Source organism: Eschrichtius robustus, chromosome 11 (genome assembly GCF_028021215.1).
Source record: "Eschrichtius robustus isolate mEscRob2 chromosome 11, mEscRob2.pri, whole genome shotgun sequence".
NCBI lineage: Eukaryota > Metazoa > Chordata > Mammalia > Artiodactyla > Eschrichtiidae > Eschrichtius > Eschrichtius robustus.
In genome coordinates this window covers 57,707,776-57,727,417 of record NC_090834.1, presented here as the reverse complement: position 1 = coordinate 57,727,417, position 19,642 = coordinate 57,707,776, and the positions used below count along the sequence as shown (strand labels likewise).

At 36.5% G+C, this 19,642-nt stretch overlaps 1 protein-coding gene across 1 annotated transcript in view; it reads right to left on the bottom strand.

Moving 5' to 3' along the window:
- Positions 1 to 19,642, bottom strand: part of RSF1 (remodeling and spacing factor 1) — a 168,513-nt gene that overhangs the window by 122,731 nt on the left and 26,140 nt on the right. The window contains exon 2 of the mRNA XM_068554578.1: positions 1,273 to 1,364. Within this exon, the coding sequence (XP_068410679.1) occupies positions 1,273 to 1,364 (92 nt within the window). The remainder of the gene's footprint in view (positions 1 to 1,272; positions 1,365 to 19,642) is intronic.

The following is a 19,642-nucleotide window of genomic DNA, read 5'->3' as shown; positions in this document are numbered from 1 at the left end:
AATACTTTGTTAAAGGCAAAGCAGCAACTTCACTGGTATCCACCCCCCCGCCCCACTGGTATTTTTAAAAGGACTTTAAACAGTTAAAAATTTGCTCATTTATTATCCACAGTTTAATATAGTTCAGAGATTTAATTAAATATTAGTTAATCAAGGCTTTTAGAAAATCACACAGCATCAGATTTTTGAAATGCTGAGCCAACTTTCCAGGGCTTCAATTGTGCAAAAATATTGAAATATATCTCATATTGGGCTTTTCAAAAGTTAAGACACTCCTACCACTTGCTGAGCATTCAGGTCTATGCCTCCTCTCCCTGAATCTGGGGAGAACTGTGGTTGCTTCAACCAACAGAGTACAGTGAAAGTGACCTTTCCAAATTCCCAACCCAGAGAGTCACTGAGCTGATTAAAATGATTATTGTTTTATGTCACTTAATTTAGAGTGGTGTGTTACACAGCAAAGATAACTGGAACAGCACATGTGATTTTTTATGATAAGAACAAGCAACTCTTGTTCCCTGATGGTTCCTCTTTTCATAGCACTCTACAATCATATACACACCCTTGCAAAAGCAGATATGAAAATACATGTATACATAAACATACATTTTTAAAAAGACGATAAGAAAATTACACAGTTTTTCAATCGCCTAAAAATATAACCTAATATTCTAGTATGTTAGAGTTCAAAATATCACCCCCGATCTCAAAAGTTCGGATGCAATTCCATCCAGACAATTTTTCCTGAATGGTCGTGCCCTTAATAGGGTTTATCCTAAAGCAATCATTTTCTGATTACCCAGGTCGTTCTCATTAAGGATAGGTTTGGCCTACTGTTAACTTAGAAGCCTTCCATACTGACCTAAAGGTCTTTGGACATTTTACTTTTTAAGTAAAAGACAAATTTTGGCTCTGTCTACACATACTATGTGATCTCAAAGAAAAATGACAACTTTGTTGGGTCTTATCTGTATCTTAATTGAGTTGATCAGGACGATTTTAAGAAATCATGAAAGAAACTGAGAGAAAACATGAAAAGTCCTGAGCACAGTGTTTGGTACAAAAGATAACACCTCTGAAATCTACCTTTGGGACTCTAGACTATTGCTTAGTAGCTGCAAAAAAGAATCACATACCAGTAGTAATCATATAGATTTCTGAGTCATATTTTGCAACTTTTAGGAGACCATTTTAAAAATCAGAGCATATTATGAAACATAACATCGATTTATGCTAGATAGAATATAGAGAAGGTGATTTACAAATATTTACCTTGATCAAATATTTTTCCCATCTATCTGCTGTAACAGATTTGCCAATCTTCCTCATCAACTTCAAATGGAGCTCCACCAATTCTTTAGGTACTTAAAAGGAAGAAAAAATACTGTTAGCCAGCAAAATAAAACATTTGTAAACATTTAGGATCATAAAAAAAGAACTTTCTCCAATGCTGAATACTTTTTCAAAATAGATGTTGATTTAGTTATCTTTTAGAACTCTGAATCAGAAAAGACTAAACTAGGGCAAGAAATAACTGAAAACTACTTTTTTAAACATGAACAAGAATATTCATGTTTTCTTTCAAAACATCAACAATTAAGAGTGAACTCAAATGTAAACTGTAGACTTTTGGGTGATAATAATGTGTCAATGTAGGTTCATCAATTTCAACAAATGTACCATAGTAGTGTGGGATGTGGACAGTGAGAGAGGTTGTACAAGTGTGGAGAAAGAGGGTATATGTGAACTCTCTATACTTTGTGCTCAATTTTTTTGTGAATCTAAAACTGCTCTAAAAAATAAAGTCTATAAAAAATACCATAAAGTAAAAGCACTTAACTATACAACTAAAATTTCTACTGTATTTCTCATACCACATATTTGGTTTCTTGACTGAGATTGCAGACCAAGACACAGATTCACAGAATTAGAAAGGAATCAACGAATATAAATTCCAAATTGACAGATATCTCAGAAACAGAGTCTAAGTGGTTTTCAAGCTGCTGAAGAAAACTACTCTTCTGATCTATCCGTTCTCTAGTGTGCTGAACTCCTCTACAGCATCCCTGTAAGTCTCTGCTTGACAACCTACAGGGACAGAAAATTTACTTAACCTTCCAAAATTCTAATTATTAGAAAGTTACCCTTATACAAAGTAAAAAATCTGCCTCCCTACACCTTCCTCCCCTGTTTCTTGCTCTTATTCTCTAGTTTCAAAGAAAATACTTTCAATCCCTCTTTTATTGGAACCTTCAAATATTTGAAGACAGCTGTATCTTCCCTCAAGTTTTCTCTTCCAACTGTAAACAACCAGAGTTCCTCCAAATATCCCTTGGGCATCATCTGATTATATGGTATAACTGTATTAATTAGACCGGAGGGAAATAAAGGACACACACATTTAGCATTTCCCAAATACTAAATACTGCTAGTAACCTAAGAGAAATTACATTTATACTATCTAAAAAGTTTCCATAATCAAATACATTAGGAAAATATATATTTATTTTTACCACAGAGCTTCCTGAAGCCTTAATTGATTAGTCTTATATAAATAGTCTTATATCCCTATCTTGGATATAATCTGCAGCATTCCCTAATATATTTGATCATGGAATCTTTTTCTGTGAAACACACAATACCTTGTAGTATACAAGTGCTCTGAAGTACAGGTTGGGAAGTGATGGACTAATTTTTTTTATTCATTCTTTCAGATTCTTTACTCTCCACTAAAGCCACTTCAAACTTGAAATGACCCTGAAGCATAAAAACATTTCACTATTCAACAAATTTCTGTGGGCCCACTATTAGTAAGCAAGAAATAGCCTCTACCTTTAATGAGCCTACTTAAGGGAGTCTTCTCTGGGGCGGGGAGGGGGACAGTAAATGGTGGGTGAGTTGGAGGTAAAGGAAAGAAGCACGGGAGGGATGATTACAGACGAGTAAACAGACAATTAAACTAAGCCAAGACCAGAATACATGGGATTGAGGGTGGAGTGGAGAAAAGGGGGAAAGGACACTGCTTATGAAAGTAACAGCAGATACAAAAGGCTGAAAAACAAAGTGAGCATGGAACTGGGAGCACTCAGAAAAGGGGTATGATCATGAAGAATCTTGTAAGAACAGGCTACAAAGTTTACATTTTATTAAAAAGTTTAAGCAAGAGAGTGCTCTATAATTTAGAAAGATCTCAAAAACTGAACTGTAGGAAAACAGCTTTTATTTGCTTATTTGTTTTAGGAGGTAGTGTGCAGGGTAGAGACTAGATATAAATTCAGGAAAATATCAATCCAGAAAGATGGGAGTAACATGAACTAAGGCAGAGGTGGTACCAAGAGAAGTGGGGAGATTTGAGTTATGTTTAGGAAACAAATAATAAAACTTAGGGACTGACTGACTGAGCAAAGTGAAAGCATCAAGAAAAACTGAGGCACTGACGTAGGCAACTGAGTAGATGCCAATGACAATACATCAGGAAGAAAAAGACCTGGGCTCAGTTCTCAGCTCTACTACTTAAGACAAGGAGACCATGATTCTGGTCAAGTTCTTTAAACAATGACTCTCAAATTCCTCGTCTGTAATAAAGGGTTGAACTGGCTATCTTACAGTTTTAAAAACAGAAAACATTATACAGGGCTTCCCTGGTGGCGCAGTGGTTAAGAATCCACCTGCCAATGCAGGGGACATGGGTTCGAGCCCTGGTCCAGGAAGATCCCACATGCTGCAGAGCAACTAAGCCCGTGCGCCACGACTACTGAGCCTGCGCTCTAGAGCCCACAAGCCACAACTACTGAGCCCGCGTGCCTAGAGCCCCTGCTCCACAACAAGAAAAGCCACCGCAATGAGAACCCTGCACACCACAACAAAGAGTAGCCCCTGCTCGCCGCATCTAGAGAAAGCCCACGCGCAGCAACAAAGACCCAATGCAGCCAAAAATATATAAATTAATAATAATAAAAAAAGAAAACATTATACAAAACTAAAATACCTTTATTTTCACTTCTGTCACAACATTTGGGGAACCAAGGTCACTTTCAATTTCTCCTTTTTCCTTTTCCCCAAACACAGTAGTCTTAATGATTCTACCTTCCTACATCTCAAACCTGCTCCCTATCTCCCCCAATTTCTCTATGATATCATTGCACCTTCTCACTTCTCTCAAAACAGGTATGGATACTCTCCTGTAACCAAACCAATCTTTAAAAAAAAAAATACTGCTTTCATGTCACTTCCCAGTTCATAAATATCTTTGATGGCTCCTAAATACTTATATAAACTCATCTAGATTCCTTACCCTAGCCAAAGAGTCCCAATATTCAGTTTCAACCTAACTCTCCAATCCTTCCCTCTTACTCCTGCACTGAAATGCTTGATTCAAGCCATTCTGGCCTGTTCACTATCCCCTAAGCATACCCAGTATACAACCTTTCTGGGCTTTTATTCAAGCGCTCCAGTTTACTGTTTTCTGCCACTTGAATCATATTCATCTCTTAATGTCTGGTCAATAAAAGCCCTAAAAGTCTCTGAGATGGCTTTCCAATGATTCCAGCAACATCTTTGTCCTTGGAATGGCCAAAGTATTCATATTATCTGCATCACTCATTTATCAGTTAGGTAAAACCTCTGCACCTGTGTTTTATTCATATCCTCCACATCACAGACAAATGAAATCACAAAAAGTATTGATGCAATTGGTACTATTTTTAAAAATCCAAGAGGACAAAAGTAAATATATGCAATAAATATGTTTCTCATCCCACTTTGCAAATATAGTCATTCTTGATTTAGGCATGTAGAAGTAGATTTCCTTATTAGAGTATTGGCTCTTACACAGTACTATCCAATAAAAATATAAAATGAGCCACATAATTTCAAATTTTCTAGTAGTTCATTCATAAAAGTAAAAAAAAAAAGGTCAAAATTAATTTTAACAATTTATGTTATTTAGCACTATATATCTCAATGTTATTTCAAACATACTATCAGCATTTAAAATTTCAGACTTTTATATTTTTTAGACATTTTACTTATTTTTTAAATTTATACCTCAATTAAAATTATACATCATTGACCTATGACAGTATTACTTTCAGGTGTACAACATAATGATTTAATATTTGTATACACTGCAAAATGATCACCACAATAAGTCTAGTTAACACCCACCACCATACATAGTTAAAAATTTTTTTTCTTATGAGAACTTTTAAGATCTCCTTGATTAGCAACTTTCAAATATGCCGTACACTATTATTAACTGCAGTCACCATTCTGTATATTACCTCCCTTTATAACTGAAAGTTTGTACCTTTTGACCGTCTTCATCCACTGTACACTTTTTGGGTGATACTTAGTATTCAAAATATATCATTTTACCCTTACAGCATATCTCAATTCACCCTAGCCATATTTCAAGTGCTCAAGAGCCACATATGGCTACTGGCTACTGGCTACTGTACTGGATCACACACAGCTAGCACATTTAAAACTAAAATTTAGAACCCACAATTTACTAACAATTTACTTAATTTTTTTTTTTTTTGGTGATACAACTGACATATAACACTGTATTTAGTTTCAGGTGTACAACATAATGACTTGATATTTGTAAATACTGCAAAATGATCACCACAATATGCCTAGTTAACATCCAATTTACTTATTTTTTTTGTTACAAATAGAACTGACAGGCTAATAACCTTATGGACACTTGTAGCTCTTAATATCTTGCCAGTCAATAAGAAACAGATAAAAACTTCAATAGAAAAGTTAAATTGAAAATATTACAATTCCCATACTTTGCATTCTCTAAAACAGTGCTGTCTATATCTGCACTTTTCAAAACAGTAGCCATTAGCTACATGTGACTATTTAGCACTTGATATGTGGCCAATAAAACTAAGGAACTAGACTTTTAATTTTACTAATCTTTAATTAACTTAAACAGCCACATGTGGCAAGTGGCTAGGGTTTGGGGCAGTGCAGCTATAAAAAAAAAATCATATTTTTAAAACACATGATCATTTTCTATGACACGCACTGACGATCTATAAATTCACTTATTTATCACCTGGAACATTTCCTAAATAATTTCATTTCGAGAACATTAGGTAATTATTAACTTCCTTCTAAGAATTATCTATTAACCAACTTCATGTCATTCTGAAAATTACAGGTTTTGTCCCAATTGAACCAAGATCTCTACCTTTTCACATGACAGATTTGATATATAACCTCTAACAGACCCGTTTCTTTCAAAAGGCCTCAAGAAGGTGAAAGATTCTGAAGCAGAAGAAAAGGTCAGGTGCTCTGTGAATTCATGAAGGGCCTGCCAAAATGATGCAGGTATGAAACAGCAGTAAGTGGTAGGATCCCAGAATGTATTACTGATCCAATCACCCAAAGATGTTCTATAGTTTTACATTTTTCTAAGCATCTTTCCAGCACCAAGCCTTAAGAATGCTGCTGCTTCCGCAATTCTAGTTTTATTACGTACAATTCTGCTTTTTTAATGGTAGAAATTTACAGCTGCTCATAATAACTAAATGACATAATTCCTCTCATTTCTCAATGAAGTCTTTTACTTAAACTTCCTCTATGGTTGTAAGCAGAGATACACTTAGAATCACAAAACAGTTGATTTTATGTAGGCCATTGATAAAAGAACACTGATTTCAGATACAGGGATTTAAGTATAAGCTTACAAAAAGCTTTTACTTACTGTCAGTTTTTACAAACTCTGTTGGGGGAGCACAGTTTTAACCATAATGACACTGGTCCCACAGTCCACTTGATCCTTGAAATAACTATTATGTTTTTATAAACCTTATTGGCAAAAAGTTCATTTAATCAATCATCTTAAGTTTTCAGAAAAGCAAAAAAAAAAAAAAAAAAAAAAAAAAAAAAAAAAAAAGGCTCAAGACTATGAACTATAGGGCTTCCCTGGTGGTGCAGTGGTTGAGAATCTGCCTGCCAATGCAGGGGACACGGGTTCGAGCCCTGGTCTGGGAAGATCCCACATGCCGTGGAGCAACTAAGCCCGTGAGCCACAATTACTGAGCCTGCGCGTCTGGAGCCTGTGCTCCGCAAGAAGAGAGGCCACGACAGTGAGAGGCCCGCACACCGCGGTGAAGAGTGGCCCCCGCTCGCCGCAACTGGAGAAAGCCCGCACACAGAAACGAAGACCCAACACAGCCAAAAATAAATAAATTAACTAATTAATTTAAAAAAAAAAGACTATGAACTATAACTTAGGTCATTATCTGAAAAGGTATAGTTTACAGATGCGAGATGCCAGGTAAGTGTAATATAAATCACTAAGCTCAACTTTCCATTATTACCATAATGGAAAAAAAAAATCCAAGAATAGGTGTTATGTAAGCAGGCAAACCAAGAGGTTTCTAATGCTCCATTTAGGTTTTGGGTTTCATTTAGAATCATACTGCTATTCCCATATAGGTAAAGAAACACACCAAACATGGCTCAGATTATTTCAGAACCAAAGCCGTGAAAACAACTCTGCTACAAAGAAAGTAATCAGTGTACTACTATAAACATCAGTATGGCTGGAGGCTCTAATAACCAGCATTCAGCACCTCTTCCTGAAGGAGAAGGTAGATGTTTACGGGGAGGAAAGACCTCTAGGTAAGATGATGTGAGCCACCCTCACATCAGTCAGTCTTTAAAGGGTTACTCTTTCCTTATATGTACTTGACAAACAGCATCCTGGCAGAGGGAATCTGAGGTACTTGAGGCAATGGTTTCCAATAACATACGCCTCCAACTCTAATCAGATAATTCTATCTCCCTTCTCTCTTTTCTCTCTACTCAATTTAATAATCATGGGGGGTGGGGGCATGGGTAGGGAAGGAAGGAAAGAGAGACCCAAAACAAATTTTAAAGGAAAGAAATAATGATATCATAGTATTTAAGGAAGAGGAGGGATCTTTTCCTCCAATAATTTTAAATCTAGTGAAAGGCTGAAAGACTAGTACACCCTTCACCTAAATGCACCAACTGCTAACATTTTAGGTAAACATTTTTATACAGGATAAAACCATCAGCGAAAGGCTCTCTAATAAAAAAAAGAATGAAAAGCAGCAGCCAACCAAGCCAAGGAAGGGAAGAACATGCCAGGCACAAGGAAATGCCTGTAGAGAAGACCTGAAGCAGCTAAAAGCTTCCAGTGTGTCAGGAAAGAGAAAATGGTAAAAGATGCCACTGAAGAAGTAAGCAAAGGTCATATCTTATAAAGCCTTGAGGTCCGTGTAAAGAGTTCTGATTATATTTTGAGTGTAATGAGAAATCAAGGGAGGAATTTAGGAAAGATTCCTGATCTAAGTTTTTAAAAGATCATTCTGTGTCTAGGATCTGCTTCATAACAACCTAAGCAGCAGAGGACAGATGAAGTTACAGATGAAACAAAATTACAAAATTTCACTGAACCTAGGCGATGAGCATGTGAAACTTCATTATACAACTTTCTAATTTTGTATAAGTGGGGAATACGACTAGACTAACTAGGAGGCTAGTGCCATACTTCAGGCAAGAGATAATGATGGCTTGGACTAAGGTGGGAGCAGTGGAGATTTAGAGAAGTACCCTCAAGGAAAACTGAAAAATCTAGAAAATTTCAAAATTTTTAAAATATTTTCTAACAAGCACCTTCACCAATCTTAATCTGAGAAAGTAACTACTATATATATCTGTCTTCTATGTGATTCCTATTGATTTGTTCATTTTTAAAAGCAGAAACCACGACTTTTTGCTTGATTAGTCATGATTTAGAAAGGCAACATATACACAGACATTTAATAATAAAGTTAAATAAATTGATGTGTACCATGTCTTATTTCTCATACTCTTCATCATTTCAAATGTTCATATTGCACTTAAAAGCCTGCACTTAATATTTCAACTAGGTATTCTTTAAAACTGCGTTACATGTATATTATGGAAAGCACTAGAAAGAGTCAAGAGAAAGAGGTGCAAACCTCAATTTTCTCATCCACAAATGGAGTTGTACCAGATGATCTAAAGTCTTCCAGCTCTAATAGTCAATGTCCAAGTCTAAGTATTGAGGCAGGTATTTATTTGCCTTAGAATAACACAGCAGTCGTCATAGGATTTAGCATTTTTGAACTGAAAGCACACTCTCTGATAAACTAGAAAACTTAGCAACTAAGATGTGATGTCAATTGCTCAAGGTCGAAGAGAGCCCAAGCAAGATCTCAGACCTCTGGCCTTCCAATCCAAGGCTCTTTCTAATGTTTCTTAAAGTATCAAATGGATGGAGGAATAGTTCAGAAGACCTAACTTATGAATCAAGCCACCCTTTCTGCATGGCTCAGTATCTGGGTTTTTATCTTTTACCTTGGGTTGCTCCTGCCTACGCACTGAGGCATTAACCATTTCTAAAATGTAATCCAGCTTTCTGTAACAACAGAAAGACTACTACTACTCCTCCCAATCCATTCTTTCTTTTTTCAACAGCTTTATTGAAAAGTAATTTACATACCATACACTTCATCCTTTTAAAGTATACAAATCAACGGGTTTTGGTATGTTATATGATTAATGTTTAAATTGTGGTAAAATACAAATAACATAAAATTTGTCATCTTAACCATTTTAAGTGTACAATTCAGTGGCATTAATTACATTCACAAAGTTGTGCAACCATGACTGCTGTTGCTGTTTTCCTATCTGTTTTTATAGTTAAAAGTTTTGAAACAGTCACTTCACTTCCAAATTGCTTTCTGGAAAATTTACAATTATAAAAGTAAAGTCCACTACAGTATATATTCTCCGTGGGAGCAATACCGCACCCAAGGGGGCAAAAACTGATCCTTGAGGAGGGCAAAAAATCTCAGATATGGTTTACGGTTCTCAGCAACTTAACCCTATCTGACAAAATCTTACTCCTTAGTATTTATATTCTCTTGCTAGGGAGAAATTAATTTTAAATTAAAGTTTTCTCTTTAGGAGTGTGATCATGGGAAAAAGAAAAAAAAAAAAAAGGTTGAGAAACACTGTGCTTTAGAATTCAAAAGCAAGCATTGTTACTCAAAATGTAAAGCACTATCTTTAGACAATGCTCAACCTGCGAAAGAGGCTGTATCCACTGAAACCAAAGCCAAGATGCAAAATGCCTTGCTACCCCACAAGAATTGATTTTATCCATAATGTTAAACACAATAATGGGAAAAATTATGTTACAATTTTAATATTTAAATAAAGCAGAAAATCAAGCATGGTAGCTAAAAAATTGTTTTAAATTTATCCCCAATGCTGACAATTAAGAGAGAGTAAGAACTAAGTATAAAACAGGAAAAGAGAAAGAAAATAAAGGTAGGCTCTTTGACATCATATAGTCTTAACTACCTTTACAGTCTCACTTTGTAATTACCTATCATCTATCTCCTCTTCTTCCTCTTTGCCACCCTTAGATGTAAGCTCCAAGAAGGTAAGGGTCAGATCTATCTGCCTTTTTCATCATTGTAGTCCCTCCACCAAGCACAGTTCCTGGCTCATTCAACTATTTGATGAACTAGAATAGGGACAAGAAAATAAAGGAGAAGGAAAGCAACAGGGAGAGATGGAGTGAGGAAATTTTAAAAGTTCTCAGACAGCTAGAAAAAAAGAAAGTTCCTTTAGGTGTGAAAGAAAAATTATCTGAATAGTATGTAGGAAAGTGATGAGGGAGATGAGATGAAAAAGATGGCAAAAGTGGCTTTAGAATTTCAGTTCACTAACCCAAGTTCACTTGGGTTAGTGACATCACTAACCCAAGACAACTTATTGGCAGGGTTTTACTTCCCCTTTTCTCTCCCTTTTGAGGGAAGGGATGGAAGATGTGAATGCTCCCATGGACATTTGTATACAGGAGTCAATAATGAAGTCCACAAGTTTAATTAAATAAATACCTATATAGTGATTTCCTAACACCAGACCTCTATAAAGTGCCAGATTTCTATCCCCATCATGTATGTTCCGTAGTATTTAAAAACTTAAAAGCACGCTAAAAGATGCCTTTATGACTCAATACCATGATTTTAGGTGTTAGGAAATCAGTTTGCTGTTTCTTTTAAAGACCATTCTGCAGATCTATGAACTTAAATTAAAAGAACTCTATTTCTTGGGAGTTCCCTGGTGGCGTAGTGGTTAAGAATCCGCCTGCCAATGCAGGCGACACAGGTTCGAGCCCTGGTCCGGGAAGATCCCACATACCGCAGAGCAGGTAAGCCCGTGTGCCACAACTACTGAGCCTGCGTGCCCTGGAGCCCATGCTCCACAACAAGAGAAACCACCACAATGAGAAGCCCACACACCACAACGAAGAGTAGCCCCTGCTCACTGCAACTAGAGAAGGCCCGTGTGCTGCAAGGAAGACCCAATGCAGCCAAAAATAAAATAAATAAGATAAATAAATTTTAAAAAAAATAACTCTATTTCTTTATGAAATTTATGTCATCTTTATTCCTTGCTAACAAGTGATCATGCTTTTCTTTCAACCAACATTCATTTGACAAGCGGAGATAACTATATAAGAAACATACTATGTCATCTTACAGTTTCCTAAAATCTTGGCAGAAAGCATAACAAATGAATTCACTGTAACTTCTACAGTTATTTCAATAAATGAGAAAATGTACATGAAAACACTTTATAAACCATAAAGCAATATACAAACCAAAGTTACTGTTATTCACCACCAGATGGTGATCATGTCTTATTTAAAGCAAATGCTGACACCTTATTCAGGGGCCAGCCAACTGACTATTAAAAATTATTAATAAGCAAACCAGGTTGTCTGAATAAAATACTGGTGATTTAAGTATGTTCAACTGAAACATCAGCAAAACACAATCAATAAAAAACAGGTTCTGCCTGAAGATTTCTAAAGGAGCTGATCTGTTCTTATTAACATTTGATAACTACTGATACAATTTAAAGAAAAAGACAACAGGGCATGTTTTCTGGCAGCCTTATATGGGTTATTTAACCATTCATACCACCTTGATCCACCCTAACGTGTTATTTTAAAGCAAATTCCAGATACCATGATTTCATCCACAAATATTTCACTGTGTATCTCTAAGGGATGAGGACTCTTTAAAAATAAGCATAATAATATTATTACCACCTAAAAACTAATAATTGTTTAATGTCACAGAATTTCCAGTCAATTAAACAATTTTAAAACATTTTCAATTAACCAAGAAATAAAATTGTATTTTTTTGTTACCTCTGTAGCAGATGCTGGCAGCACCTCACCTTTATCCCCTCAGCACTTACGATTCCAGTACAACCCAACCTGCAAGCATGTGCAAGTCTTCACATGAGGGTTTTTTCTGACTACAGGGCAGTGGAGTTAAGCATTCCTGAGGGCATCCCTAAACCAATAACTGACAGAGCTCCTTAACCTCTTTGCTGGGATGAATCTGAGGTATAATCTACACTGTCTTTCAGCTCAACAGAGGATTTAGTCCCAGTAGCCTATAAAGTAACATACTTGAAAACACATCCCATATTGGCTTTTTTTCCCCTTTCCAGTATCACTTCCCCTGCCCTTGTCAGTGTTTCCTGGCATCAGTTTCCAAATAAACTATTTGCACTCACATTTCTGTCTCAGGGTCTACTGCCTGGGGAATCCAACATAAGATTATCAATCTCTTAATTTTGAATGAAAGCTATGGCCATCCTAAGAAAATGTAAACACAAACATTTCTGTAAATATGTTCAAAGAGTTTAGAGACAACCCAAAAGACATACAAATATCCCAGTTTAAAGAACCCTTTCTCCTACAGGTTCAGGATAGTCGAGATCTTAATGTGTTCCATTGAGATTGTTCAGTTATGCTGAAAACTAACATCCCCACCCCTTACTCTTCATTGTTGGCGAAGAAGCATCATTATCTCAATCTTCAGTTCTTATGTGCATAAGAATCTAACTGAAAGTACACCAACTGTTGGCTTAAGCTCTACACTTCAAAGAAAAAAAAAATGTTCCTAGAAGGAATGGTTTACTAAGACTGGGTCCCTTGAAAAGCCACAAAATGTGATATTTATGAGTATTTTCATTTATATATGACTTTCAACGGATTTTGCTGCTGGCCTCAAACAATTCAAGTAAGAGTAAAGGACTTGCGAAGATTTCTTTTGAAATATCAACTTGGGAGGGGGGGTACTTCCCTGGTGGTCCAGTGGGTAAGAATCGGCGCTCCCAATGTACGGGGCCGGGGTTCGATCCCTGGTCAGGGAACTAGATCCCACATGTATGTCACAACTAAGAGTCTGCATGCTGCAGCTAAGAAGTCCACAGGCTGCAACTAAGAAGCCTGCATACTACAACTAAGAGCCCGCATGCCGCAACTAAACATGCTGCAAGGAAGGTCCCACTTGCCACAACTAAGACCTGGTACAGCCTAAATAAATAAATAAATATTAAAAAAAAAAAAAGGAATCAAAAAGAAAAATCAACTTGGGGCGGTCATACTAATAGTATGATAAAGTCGCCTCTAGCTAACACACACTCCTCCTCTACCCTTCTGAAAAAAGTTCTATGCACTCAGTTTCCATTTTCTCACCTGTCCCATTTGCTCCAAACCCACCACAATCTGACTTCCATTAGTTAAATTAAATGGATGCTTTAGTCTTTGTCTTAATTTGGCAGCATATGACAGCAGTGACCACAACTTGGTTTTTGAAACCTGGCCATCCTACAACACCACTTTTCTGATTTCTCCTCCTATTTCTTTGCCCTGTTTTGGATTCATTTGCAGGCCCACTTCTGCCCTTTCCTTGAAAGCTGGTTCTATTTTAGGATTTCACTTCTTTTGTTCCTAAGACATCTCATCCATCCTTTCATTTCAACTTAAATATGTTGTCTCACTCTACTGGTTATGGATATGTTCAAGTAATAGAAAACCTTACCAGAGTGGCTTCACAAATATAATGGGTTACTTTTTCTCATATAGACTTCTCTAGAAGTCCAGACTAATGAGTTGCTAGTTTTGGTTTAATGGCTCAAGAAATCCACCATATTCAACGTCATGGAATACCCAAACATTCCCTGCTGTTTCTAGCCTTTGTACCTTAGCATGTGCAGCTCCCTCTATCATCAACCCACCTCTATTCATCCTCAGAGTTGTTTCATTGTCACTCCTTAGGAAATCATTCTTTTATCCATTCTTTGATTACTCTTTTATCTTATCAGGATTAAGTGCCCCTGCTGGATATTCCAAAATGATTCTGCTTATACATCACACTGTATCATAAATGCCTGTCTGATCACCTCTATCCCACATTAAAAAGGCCTTTATCTTCAGCACCTAGGACAGTGCCTAGCGCATACCATACATTCAATAAGCACTTATTGAATGAATAGATGATGTGGCCTTTAAAAAAATCAATTTTATTAGAGAAATGCTAATCAAAAACTACAATGAGGTACCACCTCACACCAGTCAGAATGGTCATCATTAAAAAGTCTACAGGGCTTCCCTGGTGGCGCAGTGGTTGGGAGTCTGCCTGCTAATGCGGGGGACGTGTATTCGAGCCCTGGCCTGGGAGGATCCCACATGCTGTGGAGCAACTAGGCCCGTGAGCCACAACTATTGAGCCTGCGCGTCTGGAGCCTGCGCTCCGCAACAAGAGAGGCCGCGATAGTGAGAGGCCCGCGCACCGCGATGAAGAGTGGCCCCCGCTTGCCACAACTGGAGAAAGCCCTCGCACAGAAACGAAGACCCAACACAGCCAAAAATAAATAAATTAATTAATTTTTTTAAAAAAAAGTCTACAAATAATAAATGCTGGAGAGGGTGTGGAGAAAAGGGAACCCTCCTACACTGTTGGTGGGATTGTTAATTGGTACAGCCACTGTGGAAAACAGTACGGAGGTTCTTCAAAAAACTAAAAATAGAGTTAGTATATAATCCAGCAATCCCACTCCTGGGCATATACCCAGGCAAAACTATAATTCAAAAAGGTATATGCACCCCAATGTTCACAGTAGCACTATTTACTGATACAATAACCAAGACGTAGAAACAGCCTAAATGTCCACTGACAGATGAATAAAGAAGATGTACTACATATATACAATGGAATACTACTCAGCCATAAAAAAGAATGAAATAATGCCATTTACAGCAACATGAGTAGACCTAGAGATTATCATACTAAGTGAAGTAAGTCAGAAAGAGAAAGACAAATACCATATTATATCACTTATATGTGGAATCTAAAATATGACACAAATGAACTTACCTACGAAAGAGAAACAGACTCACTGACATAGAGAACAGACTTGTGGTTGCCAAGCAGAGGGTGGGGGAGGGATGGATTGGGAGTTTGGGATTAGCAGATGCAAACTATTACATATAGAATGGATAAACAACAAGGTCATACTGAACAGCACAGGGAACTACATTCAATATCCTCTGATAAACCATAAAGGAAAATAACATGGAAAAGAATGTATATATATATATATATATATATATATGTGTATGTATAACTGAATTACTGCTGTACTGCTGTACAGCAGAAATTAACACAACATTGTAAGTCAACTATACTTCAATAAAATAAAATTTTAAAGTAATTTATTCATAAACATGAACTCATAACCCAAGCAACTGACTGATTAGCAAATGAATAAACAATAATATACGTTTCTTGCGCATACTTAAAGAAGCAGACAGAAAAACAGATAAGTTTCTAAAACCCTTAAAGGAAACATGTAAAATAGACTATCCACTTTGGCAATGTGCCTTTATACCAAGCAATCAACTATACCCATGCTTATCAATTTACAAGTTGCCAACCATAAACTTGCCTTTATGAATGATTAAGTTTCCTAATGTGACAAGAGAAAAAACTAAGATAAGCAAAAAACAAACAAACAAACAAAAGAAGAAACCAGAAGAGACTATGACTAAACAAATGGTTGCCTTGTGACCCTCTTCCTAGATAGACAGTGACCCCACTTTTAACCTGAGGCAACCACTGATCTGCTTTCTGTCACTAAGAACTGTCTTTTCTAGCATTTCACATAAATGGTATCATATAGTATGTACTCATTTTGTCTGGCTTTTTTAGCTCAGCATAATGTTTTTGACATTCACTCACGTTCTGCATATATTAGCAGTCCACTCCTTTTTTACTATAAGTAGTATCCCATTATATGAATATATTGTTCATCCAATCATCTGATGAACATTCGGGTTATTTCCAGTTTGGGGCTATTACAAGTAAAGCTGCTATGAACATTTGTGTACAAGTCTCTGTGTGGACATATATTTTTATTTCTCTTGGGTAGACAGCAGTGGAAACTGATAGGCTGTAGAGTATATGTAGGTTTAACTTAATAAGAAACTCCCAAACATTTTGCCAAAGTGGTTGCACTATTTAATCTTCCCACCCTTATTGTATAAGAGTTCCAGTTGATACACATCCTCACTAACATCTGAGGTATAGTGGGTCATTTCAAAAGAATGTATCTTCTGCCATGCTGGGTAGTGTTCTAGAAATGTCAGTAACATCCAGTTTGTTGATAACATTGTTCATGTCCTATACTCTATCTAGTTGCACTATCAATTACAGGGAGGAGTGCTGAAATTTCCAATTATAACTTTAGATTGTGTATGTATCTTTCAGTTCTGTCAATTTTTGCTTCACATATTTTAAAGCTGTTACTGGGGGAAAAGACACTGTCAGAATCATCACATCTTATTTTTCATCTATAACTTTCTAATTAAAGTGGATTTTTGTAGCATATAGTTGGGTCTTGCTTTTTTTTATCCACTCTGACAATTTCTTTTATTTAACTTTAACTTTAACTAAAATACCACAGGTGGCTAGTGTACAGCTCGTGAACTAAGAATGGTTTTACATTTTCTAAGGGTTGGGGGTTAAAAAAATAAATAAATAAAAGGAAAAACAGTATTTTGCACACATGACAATTACATGAAATTCAAATTTTAGTGTCTATATAAAGAAAGTTTTAGTGGAGCACAGCCATACTTATAAATTTATGTAATATCTATGGTTACTTTCATTCATGCTACACTGGCAGAACTGAACAGTTTCAAGAGACACTGTACTGATCACAAAGCCTAAAATATTCTTAATATCTGGCTTTTTAAAGAAACTTGCCAAACCCTGGTTAAAACCATTTATAGTTAATGCAATTATTGATATAATTGGATTTAAATCTACAATCTTACCATTTATATTCTGTATATTCCACCATTTCTTTGTTCCTCTCTTCTATCTTTTCCTGTGTTCTTTTGGATTAACTGGGCACACTCTAGCATCTCATTTTATATCTACTATTGGCTAACTAGGCATACTTCTTTACTTTAATATTTAGTGGTTGCTCTAGGTTTTACAATATACATCTTTAACTCTATACAGTGTACCATCAATGATATTCTCTCACTTCACAAAAATGTGAACACTTGTTACCCTTACAACACCGTAGTACTTCTATTTCCCTGCTCTCATCCTTAATACTATGGATGTGATACATTTTACTTCTACATATGTTGTAAAACTTACCATAAATTATGATTTTTGCTTTAAACAGCCAATTATCTTTTAAGATGTTTAAAATTAGGGAAAATGTATTTTATATTCAAACATATTTATCATTTCTTGCACTCATCATCTGTCTAGATCCAAGCTTTCATCTGATCCATTTTCCTTCCATCTTAAGATGTTTCTTATTGTATATTTCAACTAGCTAGTAGTAAATTCTCTGGTTTTATTTCTCTGAAACGGTTTCTATTTCACCCTTGTTTTCAAAGGATATTTTCCTGAATATGTAACTATACGTTGACAATTTTTTTTTTTATTCAGTACTTTAAAAATGTTCCATCATCTCCTAGTTTGCATACTTTCTGACAAGAAATCCTCATTGTTTCTCTGTGCATAATGTCTTTTTCTTTGGCTGCCTTCAAAATACTCTTTTTTATCACTGGTTTTTAGGAACTGGTTATATCATGGTATTTTTGTGTGGGTCTGCCCTGCTTTGGGTTTGTTGAGATTATTGGACCTTGTGAATTCAGAATTTTCATCAAATTTGGAAAATTTTGACCCATTACTTCTTACAATATTTTTGGTTCCACCCTTCTTCTAGGATGTCAAATACACTTTGTTGAGCCAACTTCGTATTGTCCCACAGACCAATGAGCCATTGACTAGTTTCAGTTCTATTTCTCTACTTTAAGTTTAAATCTACTGCTGTTTCTTCAAGTTTACTGGTCTGTTCTTCTGCACTGTCCAATCTGCTGTTAAATCTGTTCAGTTAACTTTTTATTTCAGATACCAATTTTGTTCAGCAATAGAAGTTCCATTTGGTTCTTGTTTATATCTTCCATTTCTCTAGCCATTATGTTCATATTTTTCTTTAAATACACTTATTAATTATAATAGCTATTTTTAAAATAAATTTATTTATTTATTTTTGGCTGTGTTGGGTCTTTGTTGCTGTGCGCGGGCCTCTCATTGCAGTGGCTTCTCTTGTTGCGGAGCATGGGCTCTAGGCACGTAGGCTTCAGTAGTTGTGGCTCCTGGGCTCAGTAGTCATGGCTTGCGAGCTCTAGAGCACAGGCTCAGTAGTTGTGGCGCATGGGCTTACTTGCTCCACGGCATGTGGGATCTTCCCAGACCGGGTCTCGAGCCTGTGTCCCCTGCATTGGCAGGCGGATTCTTAACCACTGTGCCACCAGGGAAGTCCCTATAATAGCTATTTTTAACATCCCTGTCTGCTAGCTCCATCACCTCCATCATTTCTAATCTGTTTCTTTGGGTTGATTTTTCTACTGGTTATAGGTTACCCTGGACGTGTTTCTTGCAATGTCTAGTGATTTCTGCTTAGATGCTGGAAAATATCAGTCACACTACTGTTCTTGAGTATTTGCAATCACTCCAGAGAGAGTTGGGATTTGTTTTGGCAGGCATTTATTTACAGATCCATTTGATCCCTCTGAGGACTTTCCTGTCTTTACTACATGACAAATCCAGTGGGTTCTCCACTGAATGCCTTGGGTGCTCCAAAAGACCTTTCACTCTGGTCAGAATTAAATGTCTCCTGCATAAATTTGGTAAATGTTCTGCTAGTAGTTCCCTGGATGTTCACTGCCTAGCCTTATAGCATTTTACTTTATGCATTCATGACCTAGTATTCAGCAAAGATTCAACGTGGCCCCTATAAACATTTCTGGAGTTCTTTTGTTTGCATGGTTCCTATCTTTTCAGAAACTGGCCATGCAACTTCTAGCTGCCTAAGTCTCTCCAAAATCCAATCTGTGCCTCCTCAACTGAGTGAGGCTTGCAGCCTCATTAGGCTCCCTCTCCCTGCTTCTTCAATCCCAAATTTGCTTCCAGACAGGAAGCCATGGTAGTTGTAGAGCTCATATTCCTTATTTCCCCTCTCTCAGGGACCACAGTCCTACTCTGCCCTATCTGATAAGAGACAGTTCATATATTTTGGTCCAGTTTACTATTTGCGACAAGGGGATAAAGACTCCTTATTGCTCCTTCATGGCCGGAGATGAAATTCCTCATTTTTTAAAACAAAATGGAAGACATATGTATCTGAGCAGATCATACAAATTTAAAGAAGAATGAATTAT